Below are 17,514 nucleotides of genomic sequence, written 5' to 3' on the forward strand. Positions count from 1 at the left end.
CAGGCTCAGGCTGTTTACACAGGTGTGGGTAGAACATATAAAAGATCCGTGGACAATAGCCACAGTCCGCGAGGGCCACAAATGGAGTTTCAAATACAGAAACCCCAAAGATCACTTCCTGAACACCCGACTACCATCATCTCTTCCAAAGTGAAAGCTTATGATCAAATATGTACTAGAGTTACTACAGAAACACGCGATTGTAGAAGTTCCTCAGCATCAGAAAGGCAAAGGCTTTTATTCCCCCCTTTTTCTTGTCAAGAAAAAAATAGGAGACCTGCGTCCGGTTCTAGAGAACCTCAACAGAATGATCCTGGTAGAGTCTTTCAAAATGGAGAGTCTTCGATCTATACTACTGGCAATAAATACAAGAGACTGGATGCTATCAATAGATTTATGCGACGCCCATCTCCATATTCCTATATACACAAGTTTTCAAAAATACCTTCGGTTTGCAATCGGGCGACAACATTTTCAATTCCGAAGTCTCCCATTTGGGATATCTACGGCTCCCAGAACATTCACAAAAATCCTGCTTCCAATCATAGCATATCTGAGAGAGAAGGGACTAAGAGTCCACCACTATCTCGACGATATGCTACTCTTGGCCAACAGCCAACAGTTACTTCTCCAACATCGGAAAATACTAATATCCACATTACATCAATTCGGATGATAAATTGGAAAAAAAGCAGTCTGGAGCCAACCCAATCAATGATCTTTTTGGGAGCAGAACTCGACACCAATGCCAACACGGTGAGTCTCCCTCAGGAAAAAAAAGGACATTTGGTCCAGAAAATAAAAAGACTAATGGAAGCAACACACCTATCTGCCAGAACATGTCTCAGCATATTGGGATTCATGTCTGCCACCTTTCCAATGGTCCGGTGTTCCCAGTGGCATATGAGGAAATTCAAGATATCACTCCTGAAACAATGGAATGGAAAATCAATGAGTCAACAAACTTTCATCAACCAATCGGTGAAACAATCTGCATGGTGGTGGTCGCGAATCAGCAACCTAAAACGTCATCGACACATTGTGCCCCCTCAGCTGGAAATAGTCATGTCGGACACCAGCCTACAAGGTTGGGGGGCACATTACCAGGATCAAGCGGTACAAGGCCGCTGGTTTTTTCGCCCCCAGGGCATAGTATCGAACATTCTAGAACTCAGGGCCACCTTTCAGGCTCTCCTAGCATTCAGGCCATCACTCACAGGAAGGAGTGTATTAGTATGCATGGACAATACGGTGGCAGTGAACTACATCTGAAGGCAATGGGGCACCCGGAGCAGCACCCTCATGCGGGAGGTGCGTTCTATCCTCGACTGGGCCCAGATCCATTTGGAAGACCTGAAAGCAGTGTATGTCCCGGCACTGCAGATCCAACTTGTGGACAATCTAAGCCGAACGTTCATCTCGAACAACGAATGGTCACTAAGTCACCAAGCTTTTTCCCTTCTAACACACAAATGGGGAATTCCCCATATCGACTTGGCAGCAACTCCAATGAACAACAAGTGTGCCAAGTTCCTGGCGAGTGTCGCCTATCCAACAGCATTAGGGGTCGACTGTCTCCATCACCAGTGGATGTTCCGTTTAGGTTACATATTCCCTCCAATCCCCTTAATAGCCAGGTTCCTAGCCAGCCTAAGGAACTCAACATCCACGGTGATTGTGGTAATACCGTTTTGGCCACGGAGGCCATGGTTCACGACCATCCTACAACTGAGTACAGAGGACCCATTACTCCTTCCGGTAACTCCAGATCTACTCTCACAGGGCCAGTTCCTACATCCAGCACCAGAAAGGTTACACCTAATGGCTTGGAAGTTGAAAGGGAGAGGCTTCTAGATCAAGGTTGCTCTCTAAGGGTGGTGGCCACCTTACAACAGGCAAGGAAAAAGTTGACTAACGGCACTTATAACAGAATTTGGGAAAAATTCACTACGTTAGCACAAGAACAGTCCTGGGACCCACTTTCTCCTACAGTGTCACAAATTCTTGAATTTCTACAACTAGGTCTGGAGAGGGGTCTAAGTTCAAGCACCCTAAAGGTTCAAATATCTGCCTTATCAGCCATGATGGGAATCAAATGGGCCTTCAATCCAATTTCAAAAAGCATGTTTGAAACTAAGACCACTCAGGAAGCTGACCTCCCCGACATGGGACTTAACAATAGTGCTAGAAGCCTTATCAAAAGAACCATTTTTTCCTTTGGAGTCAGTGTCTGTATGGGATCTAACCCTCAAATTAACCTTTTTAGTGGCAATAACTTCTGCAAAAAGAGTGTCTGAGCTGCAAGCACTTTCAATAAAAGAGCCACATTTGCTGTTCTATCCTGATAGAGTTGTATTAACACCATCTGAACAATTCATACCTAAAGTGGCATCCGCTTTCCACTTCAATCCAGAGATCACTTTACCAGCATTCTTCACTAACCAAGGGAATCCACATGAACTAGATATTTAATCACTTATTTCTTCATATCTGGAGGACACTAAACCATTCAGAAAAATAGAAAATGTGCTAGTCATACCGTACGGCCCTAAGAAAGGTCAGGCAGCGTCTTCCAGGACAATAGCCTCTTGGCTAATAAAGATCATTAACCACTTCCCGCCCCCGCCCTATAGCGGATTGACGTCCGGGAAGTGGTTCTGTTATCCTGACTGGACGTCATATGACGTCCAGCAGGATAACATGCCGCCGCGGCCCCCGTTGGCACGCATCGCGGCGATCGGTGGAGCGGTGTGTCAGCCTGACACACCGCTACACTGATCTTGGTAAAGAGCCTCCGGTGTCCAATCACGGCTGATCACGCTGTCAATGGGAAGAGCCGTTGATCGGCTCTTCCTCACTCGCGTCTGACAGACGCGAGTAGAGGAGAGCCGATCGGCAGCTCTCCTGGCAGGGGGGGTCTGCGCTGATTGTTTATCAGCGCAGCCCCCCCTCAGATCACCACACTGGACCACCAGGGATGCCACTAGGACCACCAGGGAAGGGGCAACGTGGATGGCCAGGTATGTACCCCATGGCTATCCACATGTGCCCAATCTGTGCCAATCAGTGCCCAAAAATGGGCACTGATTGGCACCATTATGTCACTGATCTGCCCAGCAATGCCCAGATCTGCCCAGCAATGTTTTATCAGTGCCACCTGTCATTGCCCATCGGTGCCACCTGTCATTGCCCATCGGTGCCACCTGTCAGTGCCCATCTGTGCCCATCTGTGCCCATCAGTGCCCACCTATCAGTGCCCATCAGTGCCACACAACAGTGCCACCCATAAGTACCCATCAGTGCCACCCATATGTACCCATCAGTGCCACCCATATGTACCAATCAATGCCACCTACGAGTGCCCATCAGTGCCGCCTATGAGTCCCCATCGGTGCCACCTATGAGTGCCCATCAGTGCCGCATACCAGTGCCACCTATCAGTGCCCATCAGTGCCACCTATCAGTGCCCATCAGTGCCGCCTATCAGTGCCCATCATCAGTGCCCGTTAGTGCCACCTCATCAGTGCCACCTCATCGGTGCCCATCAGTGCCGCCGTATCAGTGCCCATCAGTGCAGCCATATCAGTGCTCATCATTGAAGGAGAAAGCGTACTTATTTACAAAAAATTTTAACAGAAACAAAGAAAAACTTGTTTTTTTTCGAAATTTTCGTTTCTTTTTTTATTTGTTGCGCAAAAAATAAAAACCGCAGAGGTGATCAAATACCACCAAAAGAAAGCTCTATTTGTGGGACCAAAATATAAAAAATTTGTTTGGGTACAGTGTAGCATGACCGCGCAATTGTCATTCAAATTGCGACAGCACTGAAAGGTGAAAATTGGCCTGGGCTGGAAGGTGTCTAAGTGCCTGGTATTGAAGTGGTTAAAAAAGCATATGCAATCCAGCATTTTCCAATACCTAACGACCTAAAGGCTCATTCGACCAGGGCAGTGGCGACATCTGGCAGTGGGCAGCGTATTGTAGATTGTCTCCAGAAACTATTTGCAAAGCAGCAACTTGGTCTTCTAGAACCACGTTCATGTCTCACTACAGAATAGACCCGGCTCGTTTAACGACTGTTGAATTTGGGAGATCGATCATTAAAGCGAATTCTTCCATATCCTGTGAATAAAATAAATCTCTTGCAAAGCACCCACCCATGTAGTGAGTTATTTCCCAGTGTGTGTCCTGCCATGATGCGTCAGGAAAACGGAAAATTGTATACTCACCTTTTCCTTTCTGACGCATCCCATGGCAGCACACAGATACCCACCCATATAAGGTGATAGATACTGAGAATGCAGCAGGGGGCTCCTCTTCAAAAACTTATAGCTAATCAGTCCTATCAGGTTGTGGGGGCGGAGTCAAAACCCAGTGTGTGCTACCATGGGATGTGTCAGGAAAGGAAAATTACGGAAAGGTGAGTATACAATTTTCCGTTTTTTGCTTGCACATGATTGGATGATGGAAGTCAGCACAGCTTCACATCATTCATTAAGCTCTGGAAAAAGTTCCTTTGCAATGTGCGATTTCCCTGTAGTAAATCAACCCCTTAGTTTTGCATGCATGCACTATTTTACCTGCAATTTCAGAGTGTTTGCAATTAAAAAGGCCAAACAAAACAAAAACAAAACTTCAGTTCTAATTAAAAAAAAACTGCTACAGCGCTACAGGTGGCACAGACACCTAGAGCCTTTAGGCCGTTAGGACAGGCAAAACTTCAACACTTCTAAGTGGTGTTGAAGTTTTCAACTACCATTTACCTACACACATTCCTACTAGCCCACCTCTGTAATGGATTTCCTAACTGGCTAATTGGAATGTTCAGGAGGTAGCTCAGGCAAACTTCAACACTACCTGGAAGCGTCAGAGCTTTGACTGTCAGAACAACCCAGCATTTGGCCAGTTATGGAGGTTGCTGTAGGTATCTGTAGGTAGCAGCAGGTTTTTTTTTACATATGGTGTCTTCAAACTCTTAGTGAATTAAACCTATTTTCAATAAATACAGCCTCCTAAAGAAGATGCTGACTTTAATAAATTGGGTTCATTAGATTTTTTTTAACAGGGACTTTCTACTTTATTCCCATCAAATAATATGCTGGTGATTCCATATTTAAATTAGTTGTAAAGGCAGGAGGTTTTCTATCTTAATGCATTCTATGCATTAAGATAAAAAGCCTTCTGTGTGCAGCAGCCCCCCTCAGTCCCTCTAATACTTACCTGAGCCCCATCTCGATCCGGCAATGTTGCACGAGAGACTTGGCTATCAGAGACTCTCCCTCCTCACTGGCTGAGACACAGGAACGAAGCGCCATTGGCTCCGCTGCTGTCAATCAAAGTCAGTGAGCCAATGAAGAGAGAGAGGGGCTGGGGCTGCAGGCTCCATGTCTAAATGGACACACAGAGCTGCAGCTTGGCTCGGGTGCCCCCATAGCAAACTGCTTGCTGTAGGGGCACTCAACAGGAGGGAGTGACCAAGAGCACTGGCAAAGTACCCAAGAATAGGAGGATCCGTGCTGCTCTGTGCAAAACCACTGCACAAAGCAGGTAAGTATAACATGTTTGTTATTTTTAAACAAAAAAAATTGAGACTTTAATATCACTTTAGTGTATGCTGTAATTAGACAATTAACTTTGAACACCATATACAGTACATCAAACACACAGCACTAAGGGCATAGAGAGCTAATCTAAACAAAAAAAAAAAATGAACGGGTAGCCCCATCCACATAAGCGAGATGGTTAGAGGAATCCTCTCTACTGTGCTATTGTATTCTGACTCCTCTGCTGTTAGAATACACTGATCAGTGCTGCAGCCAATTATCAGCAGCCACTAATCATATTAAAGATTTCCAACAGTTTTGTTCAAAAGAAGCCGATTCGAAATGTGTCCTTGCTTCCTGCAGAACCAGCTGAAATTAGATCCTTCTATGGTAAGCTTAAAGTATTATTAAACCTTCATTTTTTAATTAAAATAATAAACAAATTATACTTACCTGCTCTGTGCATTCGTTTTGGGCAGAAAAGCCCCGATCCTCCTCTTCTGAGGTCTCCCGCCAGCGTTCCAGGCTCCTCCTCTTTGGTGAGTGCCCCCATAGAAAACCGCTTCCTATGGGGGCACTCGCTTTCTATGGGGGTGTCCATTGACACAAACCGGGAGGCTCAGCCCTGCTCCCTCGTCACAGCTGCTGCTATCAATCTGCCCAGTGAGGAGAGAGACAATGGTGAGAACCGCTGCTCTCGCACACATCGCTGGATCAGGGTCGGTTCGGGTATGTATGAGTGGGGGAGGGGGGGGGGGGAGAATCCTGTAGCTCAGAAGGTTTTTTACCCTAGAGTAGAGAATGCATTAAGGTAAAAAAACCTTCAGGCTTTAGAGCCACTTTAAGACAATGACTATGGGGTCTTTGAACTATAAAAGTATTTATCCAACAGCCAAATCTGCAAGTATATTTAAAAAAAACCCTATATGCACCCCTTGTGTTGTGTTAAGTTTATCTAACCTATTTGGTCTGAAACTGTTCTTCTAGACAAAGATTTGCCAGGTTCGATATAGCTCAGCTATTCAGTTATACGTTGATATCAATCCTACTGTTGATTTATGCTGTATGTGTTAGTAAGGTTTCTTTTTAGAAACTGAAGATGATGTATTTAATATACTGTATATAGCATTATATACTGTGCATGCATTGTAACTAATTTGTATTTGAATTTGATATATGAGAATGCTGCATATATATATATATATATATATATATATATATATATATATATATATATATACACATACACACACATTATGTATATATATATATATAATGTGTGCTGACCCAGTTTCTAAAAATACTTACCATATTCAAAGGAGACTTGTAATGAGGGAATTGTGTAGGCTGCCATTGACTTTTCAATGCTTTATGAGTCAATGACCTGAGAAATCAGGAATTCTGATGCTTCGGTTACACTCATTTTCAGCTTGCTTGTTCCAGGTCTATAATTTAAAAGTACTGAACCAAGACACAGCTAATTAACCAGCATTTTCTGAAGAAAGCTAGCAATGGCACCCTACATACTTTTCAAATTGCAGGTGTTTGAAAAAAAACATCAGGATCCAGGCTATATGACCATAAAGTAAAGGCAATTTTTTTTTTAGGATAGAATGAAGAAGGTTTGGAACACTTGTCAGGATTTTAGTGTTTTCTCTGCCTCCATTACAGAGATTCACCATTCATTCTTTTTTCTGTTATCATCAAAAGTGAAAGTAAAATGACAAATTTTGGGTTGGTCCTAGAACAGGAATAGAGGGAAATCTTCCAGTGGGGAATCTCCAGTAGTTATGGTGACGTTTACTGTATTGCAGCTTACCAATGCTTAGATGTGATGTCTACATTACCTTTCTTTTTTTGGCCTTCTTTATTCTATGTTTAACTGGTGATCTGACCAGATGCTGTAGTTTGATGTTTTTTAAAAGAACAAGCTGTCCTGCAGATACAGTATATCAGTTACAGGGTTGAGACAAAGCATTTACCAAAGACAGAGGTGCTTAGCAATGATGAGATGTTTTTTTTTTTTATATAAAACCTTTATCCAAAAGGAAAAAAAATGTTTGCTGTAACTGCTTATATAGTATTAGCTGGAACTTGGCTTCAATTTGCTAATATATCTAAATCTGCTACTGCATATGTGTCAAACACAAGGCCACTGCTTTTGGCTCTCACCCTCCGCTCCTCGCTCACCACTGTCACTTCCAACCCTGCACTCTGTAGACAGCACACCCCTGGACTCTTGCACTATATACGTAGAGTACCCCTGGAATCTGCACTCTGTGCATAGGGCACTCCTGAACCCTGCACTCAGCATATAGAGGACCCCTGAGCTCTGTACTATGTACTTAGCTCACCCCTGAAACTACACTCAGTACATAGCACACCCTTGAACCATGCACTCGGTATATAGAGCACCCCTGAACTATGCTCACCACTGTCACTTGTAACCAGCAGTCTGTAGACAGCGCACCCCTGAACTCTGCACTATATACACAGCGCAAACCTGAACTCTTCACATAATGCACTCCTGATATTTATCGCCCCTATAAGATCCTCCCACTGTTATAGCAATTTTCTTTTTTTTTTGTTAAAGTAATTTTACCACACCCCCTGTTTTAAGCGATTTGGCAGGGGGGCATGGTTGAGTTCCAGCACCTATTCTCTAAGAAAAAAAACCCTGGATAAATTTATATAGTCCTACAGATGCAACCGACCCTTTGAGGGCAACCATAATGCTGATGCGGCCTGAGATGAAATTGAAAGTTTGACAAGTTTGTGCTACTATATCCAATGCTCCCCTCCCCCCAGACTGACAAAACTGCTGTCCAAAGGTGCCCCTGTGCTCCCTCATCCAGAGTGGGGGAATTCTAATACAAGAGGTGTGTTACCGGCCAGATCACCAGGTGAAACCAGAGGGAAAAAGCCTAAAAAAGAAAACAAATGCAGCCACCACATGTACTGATTGGTAAGCTGCAATATATTACATTTTTGGTTCTGGGTTTAATACTGCTTTAATACCAATTTAAAGGCTAAGTTCACCTTTTGGGAAAAAATAATAATTGCACATATGTTTGCAGAAACAAATGTGCATACCCCTGGATCAACTACTTGACTGGAACCACCTAATACACTAGCAACAGCACAGATGACTTCCTGGGAAGCATGTGTGGAAAGAAGATCGAGGTTTGTGGGGTACATTGCCTGTCGCCATAGGGAGCCCAGAGTGATCGGGGTACCCGGTGTCTGCATGTGCTTCCCCTATGCCTTGTATCCTCCTGTACTGACAAGCAGATAGGACTGTTTTGTGCAGATGGGTAATTAGTTGTTCCTAATATGTTATGGTTGAGCAGGCGGAAAAAAATTTAGATTTTTGGTTGTAATTTACAAATTTAAGACACACAGATAGAAGACATTCTTGTTGTATCCCACCTTGTTACGAAAAGGTGATGTTAGATAATGCTATGTGTAACGGCATTCATATACTCTGATAATGTTTTAAAAATCTCTTAAACTATATTTGAAAATAAAAAATGTGCCTTTTTTTTTCCGCGCCGGAGCCTGCAAAGCATTGCACTTGTAATCAGTAGATCATGGGAGCTTTCAGGACGTACCTTCCTACTGGCTGTGAGTTTGAAAGTTGCAGGGCTTGTGAATGAACTACAAGCATGCTCATCAGCAGTCTCACTGTTCATTGAGAACCACAAGCTATCTGCTGTCATAGAAAACAGGACAGTTCTCACATTCACAAGTTCCTGTAAATGAATGATGCGTCTCTGCGGGCAGAGCCTCACACAGCTGCACTGTTATAAAAATGTGAAAGCAGGGAGAGGATCCCTTGCCTACTGTCACAAGAAGGAGATCGGAGGGACATGTACTGGAGTTACACCCTATATATGGATTTAAGATGTAACATGCTCTAGAAGGTGAACTTAACCTTTAAGGTCCGTGCATGCTAGGAGAGAGGATATAAACCAACTACAGAAAAAAAGGGCATAAGGGCAAACCATGTAGATAATGCAATGAAGAAATATTTGGAGTTTGTTTGGGCTTTAAATTCAAGTTTACCTTGAAAATTATGGAAAAGCATTGATTGGTCTATGGAGAAATCTCCAAGACAGATACCTTTTAAGAACAAAAAATTACAAATGGTAATTGATACCATTAACCTACACAAACAGATCTCAAACCAACGTATGGCATTTTGCCTACTTTGTCCTGAACAAGGCCTCTAGCATCCTTTTCAGTCTTGTATCCATATGCACATATGTAGTGTTGCCTTATATAATGAAAAAAAGGACAAGTTTTGTACACTAGGAGTCTCCATGCACTTTATGCACTCCATGAAGTCCTACTGTGCACTCCATGAAGTCCTACTGTGCGTGCGACTCTGTAGCTCTGGGACTGAGAAGTATCCTACCAGGTTTTGGTTAAGTTGATGTGTGGCAAATGCTAGTTTCGTTCAGAGCTGCTCACCCACACTATGTACCCCATACTCATTCACATGTGGGATCGGGGGGGGGGATCTGGGGGCTCCCTTGTTAAAAGTGACTTCCAGATTCTGATAAGCCCCCCCACCTGCAGACTCCCACAACCACTGGGGAAGAGGCCCTTGTCCCCATCAACATAGGGATAAGGTGCTTTGGGAGAGGGGGCCCCTTGCCCCTGTGTGAGGGCATGTGGCCCAGTATTGTTTGGGGGGGGTGCTCGCTCATTCCCCCCTTTCCTGGCCTTCAAAGATGCATGCTCAGATAAGGGTCTGCTATGGATTTTGGGGGGACCAGACGCCATTTTTTAAAACATTTTTGGTGTGGGATTCCCCTTAAAATTCATACCAGACCCTCTGGTATGGATTGGGGGGGGGGGGGGGGGTGACCACAAGGCCATTTTTTTTTCAAATTCTTTTATTGCCGGCAATTTTTTTTTACATTCAGCTATCAGCGGGGAACCCCCGACAGCTGATGACTCATCCATTGTTAGGGACACTTCTCGGCCCGATCCTCAACAACCAGCTATTCACCTGTTTGTAAAGGATGTCAGCGGCCCCACTCCTTAATACTGAATGTAAAAAAAACAATTGCCGGCAATAAAAAAAAAATGTTAAAAATGGCCTTGTGGTCACCCCCCCCCCCCCCCCCAATCCATACCAAATCTCCAGCTATTCACCTGTTTGTTAAAGATGCCAGCGGCCCCACTCCTTAATACTGAAGCTACTAAACATAGCTTACACACTAGGCTGAATACTGCTAAATGCCAGCAAAAAACGCTAAGACTAGAGCAGTTTTTAGCTTTCTAGTGTGCATGAAGCCTGATAGTCATTGTGTGAACTGTGACAAATGAGGAGGACAAGTATGGTGCTTCCTTCAGCACCACATGTGCCCAATAAGAACTGCCACACAGTGTACCCATATCATGGTACCTGCATTGCAACAACTAGAAGTCGGGTCAAAAAAAGGAAAATATTAATTAGGTAGACTTCGGCTAGTTTATTAGATCAGTTTATTTCTTTCTACTTTTCCCCATTTTTCTGATCTTTATGTGCTAACTTTTCTCTTTTTTACAATGTATGTATTTTTCTCAGATTTTTTTTATAATTGCTGTAAATCTTATCATACTGTATGTGGCAACAACAGATTGCTCAGTGGCTATAAGGAGACAATTATGGATGCACTGGTTTGTAAAGAACCTGTAATTATAGCAATCTCTGGGAGTCTCTTGTAATATGTCACGAGTTTTTGACCGTTTCTTGCAATATTTTTCCAGTCTGCAATTTTCTCTTGTAGAATTACATATATTGCATTTTATATCCTTTGGTGTTCTCGGGAGCTGCATTTAAGGCTCTTTTTTTCTGTTAGGCTGGCCTGATTTGCTGATTTAATAGACAACTCTGCTTGGAAATGTAGTTTTATAACTTTGCTAATAATGTCTAAAAATACACATTCATTAATAATAAATTAATACCATACAATCAACACACTTTCCAAAAAATAGGGAAAATGAAATATTTCATGTGGCATTTTTTTTTCTAATTCTACGTTGATGATACAAAGCATTGCACAAATCTAAAGCTGTAAGAGCTACCTTTAATCAAGGAACTCTGGCAGTTCCCCTGCCACCTTAAGATAATAACTGGTAGCAAAGAAAAAGGTTTTTATTTAGTAACTGAGTGAATGTCAATTACATTGTCAAGTTTGAGCGATATTGGAAGACCTGATGTTTTTCGAACATGATGTTAGTGTCAACACATCATCCTGATTTATGTTTCTAAAGTCATCCAAAGTCAACTGCACCTGAGAAATCTATACTTTTTACTTACTGCCATGCATGCCAAGTGAAGTGCTGTATTTGAAAAAATATCCTTTGCAGTCAAGTCCACACTGGTTCTTTTGATCAGAATTTCTAAAGCATATCAAAGAAAATCTGAATGTAAGACTAGGCATGCAAGTTTCAGTTCAACAGCAGTTAACTGGAAAAATATAAAGGATTAAATTTAATGTCATATTTTTGACACCAACCTGCAGCACTTAAATGGCCCTTTTCAACAGCGGTCATTAGCGGTGTCTTTCCGGTTACATCTACAGCATTTACATTGACATCATAGCTTAAAAGAAGTTGAATGCATTCTGTGTGGTTTCTGAATGCTGCAGCATGAAGAGGAGTCCTATGAGAAGATAAAACAGTTACAAACTTTTTATAATGTCAGCCACATTAAATCAGCTTCAATAGCTCAGTCTAATTTAAAAAGAACCAGATCTATGAAAGTGCAATAAAGTATTTATTGCTCTAAAACCTCTCCCAAGAAAAATCTGTATTGCAAAAAGTAACTTCTAGTCTGTTACGACATATTTATGTGGCATAAAAACAAAATAGATTTCATAAAAAAAGAAGATTGGTAATATGATTCAAAAACTGTAAATATATAAAATGTCCTCTTTCATCAATACACCTTTTCAGTGAAGCATTTAGAGAAAAAAAAATAAGATCACCTTGTTTAGATCCACTACCAATCATCTGATGGGGCTGACAAAATGCTTCTCCAGATCTGATGAAGTACTCAGGACTTCCTGACATTTGTTGATACAACACAGTGCTTTACCTTAAAAACACCTTGCTTTCAGAGAATTTCCATAGCCAGATATTCTTCACAGGGACAAAGCTTGAGATTCTCTTGCAAACTTAGTGATAAATTTAAAGTGTATCTAACATTTTTGATAGGGTGAAAGGGATTACACTATAATTGTCTTGTAAGCAATTTGCTTATATGATCACTAGGAAGAAATACATGAGATCCAGGAAGAAATACAGTCTGGCTTCAGATGCCCACACTTAAGATGGCCACGGCCTGCTGTAAGTTTATAAAATAACAAAATACTGCTATAAACTAACAAAACAGACCTTAGTTTACAGACTAACTTTACTAGAATACATTAAGCTTGTGTATTATAGGGTATTTTTATTTAAAAAGTATCATTTCGGCCGGAACACCACTTTAAATATATGCATAGCAAGTCCTCCCAGGAATCAATCAGAGGATGCTGAATTCAGTATATTAATATTGGGGTGTGAGCACAGTTCTTAACAGGGACACCACACAGTATGTCCCAGTAAAGGGAAAGTCTGTGTAGCTCTTAAAGGATAAAACCAGAAATTTCAAAGGTTTCAGCTCCTGAAGCATATTTTTGCTCCATAAGAAGTAAGGTAGAGTTGGCATTGTGTCAGTATGGTGTAAGGTAGAGTTGGTATATATACTGATCATTTAGGTTGAGTTGTCTATGAATTAAAGTCCAAATCCAGGCAATTTTATTTTTATTTTTTAATAAACTCTCAGCCTGTGTTAAAAAAATAAAATAAAATCAGCTCGGGCTGGACAACATACTAAACACCCAGTTTTACTCAACCTGGAAGATTGAGGCCATACTGAGAGTGCAGAATATCACAACGAGTCTGTGCATTTGCTGTGCAATAGCACACAGACTGCCAACACTAAGCCTATGAACAAAATCACTTACAGAAAATCATTGCGTGCACCTTCTGAGGATACTGCAGGGTCTATTGACCTCTACTGTCTGGATTTGTAAATGCCTGTAAATATATTATATATGCACTTCCTGCCCCTGGGTCATTGGCTTTGAAACCCTGAAGGGAGGAAGTGGGGAAAGTGAGGAAGACTCAGCCACATGCACTGTCCATGCTACTAAATCCCGGAACCAGAAGACACTATTATGCAAGTGTTCCTATGATCTAATAGTGTAACCGCGGCTGCTGAGTGTATATTTAAATCCGGGTATCTCTTTTCTGTCTGTTATTATTTCATGTGCACAGCACAAGATGGCTAGATCTGTGCTACTGTATGTATGTAGTGGTCACCTTGTTTATATTATTAAGTTGTTGTATATTAGTATATTGTTGTGTATTAGTAAGTGACCCTGTTTATTACAATAAAGTTTAAATGAGTAGTGGTCCCGGCATGCGATATTTAAGGAACCGGCAGCTTCTGGCATCCTTAGCAACCAGTAAACAATATGGATGTTAAGGAGCAGATGGCTGCCGGGCTGGGCTGCATGCTTGGATAATGGCCTGGTATAGATGGGGGGGGGGGGGGACCACGCACTATTTTTTACCTAATTTTTCATTCCGGCATTTTTTTTTTTACATTCAGCTGTCAACGGAGAGCCCCCTCTGAAAGCTGATGACTCATTCTCTGTTAAGGATCTAGCAGCCACCCGCTCCTTAACCATGACAGTTGTTGGTTCTTAAGGATGCCGGCGGCTGCACGCTCCTTAACAACCAGCTATTTACAGCCTATGTTAAGGATGCTGACTTTCACTACTAAAATACCACATGACTTCATAAAATAATTCATACTGTATTTTAGTAGTGCTTTTTAGTGACTGCCCAAAAATGTTTTTAAAAAATGCTGTGCGGTATCTTACCGCATGCTCGGATTTGGCTTTGTGAATGGAGCCCACTATCCGGTTTGGGGAGGGCCATTTCTCATAACGGCCCAAAAGAAAGCTACAATACAATAATTTTTTTTCTTTTTCTTTTGATATGCACTTTGATGCAGACATATTTAATAATGCATTTTCTATATTAGCCACTTCAATACCGGCCATAGTCATATGACATCCGCAGATGGGATCTCCCATCCTGGGCAGGCGTCATACTGTATGACATCCTCGGCTTCTCTGTCACAGTTCATCTGAGTACCCGAGTACCTGAGTACCTGTCACAGTTCATCTGAGTACCTGAGTACCTGTCACAGTCCATTTGAGTACCCAAGTACCTGTCACAGTCCATCTGAGTACCTGTTACAGTTCATCTGAGTACCCGAGTACCTGAGTACCTGTCACAGTCTATCTGAGTACCCGAGTACCTGTCACAGTCCATTTGAGTACCCAAGTACCTGTCACAGTCCATCTGAGTACCTGTCACAGTTCATCTGAGTACCCGAGTACCTGTTACAGTTCATCTGAGTACCTGTCACAGTCCATCTGAGTACCCGAGTACCTGTCACAGCCCATCTGAGTACCCGAGTACCTGTCACAGCCCATCTGAGTACCCGAGTACCTGTCACAGCCCATCTGAGTACCCGAGTACCTGTCACAGCCCATCTGAGTACCCAAGTACCTGTCACAGTTCATCTGAGTACCCGAGTACCCAAGAACTTGTCACAGTCAATCTGAGTACCAGTCACAGTTTATCTGAGTACCCGAGTACCTGTCACAGTTCATCTGAGTACCCGAGTACCCAAGTACCCGTCACAGTCAATCTGAGTACCTTAGTACCTGTCACAGTTTATCTGAGTACCCGAGTACCTGTCACAGTTCATCTGAGTACCCGAGTACCTGTCACAGTCCATTTGAGTACCTGAGTACCTGTCACAGTTCATCTGAATACCCGAGTACCCAAGTACCTGTCACAGTCCATCTGAGTACCTGTCACAGTTCATCTGAGTACCCGAGTACCTGAGTACCTGTCACAGTCCATCTGAGTACCCGAGTACCTGTCACAGTTCATCTGTGTACTCGAGTACCTGTCAGAGTCCATCTGAGTACCCGAGTACCTGAGTACCTGTCACATTTCATCTGAGTACCCGAGTACCTGAGTACCTGTCACAGTCCATCTGAGTACCTGAGTACCTGTCACAGTTCATCTGAGTACCCGAGTACCCAAGTACCTGTCACAGTCCATCTGAGTACCTGTCACAGTTCATCTGAGTACCCGAGTACCTGTCACAGTTCATCTGAGTACCCGAGTACCTGAGTACCTGTCACAGTTCATCTGAGTACCCGAATACCCAAGTACCTGTCACAGTCCATCTGAGTACCCGAGTACCTGAGTACCTGTCACAGTCCATCTGAGTACCTGTCACAGTCCATCTGAGTGCCTGAGTACCTGTCACGGTCCATCTAAATACCCGAGTACCTGTCACAGCCCATCTGAGTACCCGAGTACCTGTCACAGCCCATCTGAGTACCCGAGTACCTGTCACAGTTTATCTGAGTACCCGAGTACCTGTCAGAGTCCATCTGAGTACCCGAGTACCTGTCACAGTTCATCTGAGTACCTGTCACAGTTCATCTGAGTACCCGAGTATCCAAGTACTTGTCACAGTCCATCTAAGTACTTGAGTACCTGTCACAGTTCATCTGAGTACCCGAGTACCTGTCACAGTCCATTTGAGTACCTGAGTACCTGTCACAGTTCATCTGAATACCCGAGTACCCAAGTACCTGTCACAGTCCATCTGAGTACCTGTCACAGTTCATCTGAGTACCCGAGTACCTGAGTACCTGTCACAGTCCATCTGAGTACCCGAGTACCTGAGTACCTGTCACAGTTCATCTGTGTACTCGAGTACCTGTCAGAGTCCATCTGAGTACCCGAGTACCTGAGTACCTGTCACATTTCATCTGAGTACCCGAGTACCTGAGTACCTGTCACAGTCCATCTGAGTACCTGAGTACCTGTCACAGTTCATCTGAGTACCCGAGTACCCAAGTACCTGTCACAGTCCATCTGAGTACCTGTCACAGTTCATCTGAGTACCCGAGTACCTGTCACAGTTCATCTGAGTACCCGAGTACCTGAGTACCTGTCACAGTTCATCTGAGTACCCGAATACCCAAGTACCTGTCACAGTCCATCTGAGTACCCGAGTACCTGAGTACCTGTCACAGTCCATCTGAGTACCTGTCACAGTCCATCTGAGTGCCTGAGTACCTGTCACGGTCCATCTAAATACCCGAGTACCTGTCACAGCCCATCTGAGTACCCGAGTACCTGTCACAGCCCATCTGAGTACCCGAGTACCTGTCACAGTTTATCTGAGTACCCGAGTACCTGTCAGAGTCCATCTGAGTACCCGAGTACCTGTCACAGTTCATCTGAGTACCTGTCACAGTTCATCTGAGTACCCGAGTATCCAAGTACTTGTCACAGTCCATCTAAGTACTTGAGTACCTGTCACAGTTCATCTGAGTACCTGAGTACCTGTCACAGTTCATTTGAGTACCCGAGTACCTGAGTACCTGTCACAGTCCATCTGAGTACCCGAGTACCTGAGTACCTGTCACAGTCCATCTGAGTACCCGAGTACCTGAGTACCTGTCACAATTCATCTGAGTACCCGCGTACCCAAGTACCTGTCACAGTCCATCTGAGTACCTGAGTACCTGTCACAGTCCATCTGAGTACCTGAGTACCTGTCATGGTCCATCTAAATACCTGAGTACCTGTCACAGTCCATCTGAGTACCTGTCACAGTTCATATGAGTACCCGAGTACTTGTCACAGTCCATCTGAGTACCTGTCACAGTTCATCTGAATACCCAAGGACCCGAGTACCTGTCAAGTCCATCTGAGTACCCGAGTACCTGAGTACCTGTCACAGTTTACATGAGTACCTGTCACAGCCCAACTGAGTATCTGTCACAGTTCATCTGAGTACCTGTCACAGTCCATCTGCGTA

The 17,514-nt window shown here is 43.3% G+C and overlaps 1 protein-coding gene across 4 annotated transcripts in view; it reads right to left on the reverse strand.

Annotated features, from left to right (window-relative positions):
- ANKRD44 (ankyrin repeat domain 44) overlaps positions 1–17,514 on the reverse strand; it is a 232,672-nt gene that overhangs the window by 18,788 nt on the left and 196,370 nt on the right. For all 4 annotated transcript variants that reach the window (XM_073633150.1, XM_073633149.1, XM_073633148.1 and 1 more), the window contains exons 24-25: positions 12,056–12,201; positions 11,857–11,939 (exon numbers count right to left, since the gene is read on the reverse strand). In XM_073633150.1, coding sequence (XP_073489251.1) covers positions 11,857–11,939; positions 12,056–12,201 — 229 coding nt within the window. The remainder of the gene's footprint in view (positions 1–11,856; positions 11,940–12,055; positions 12,202–17,514) is intronic.

Source organism: Aquarana catesbeiana, linkage group LG06 (genome assembly GCF_042186555.1).
Source record: "Aquarana catesbeiana isolate 2022-GZ linkage group LG06, ASM4218655v1, whole genome shotgun sequence".
In the NCBI taxonomy this organism is placed as follows: Eukaryota; Metazoa; Chordata; class Amphibia; order Anura; family Ranidae; genus Aquarana; species Aquarana catesbeiana.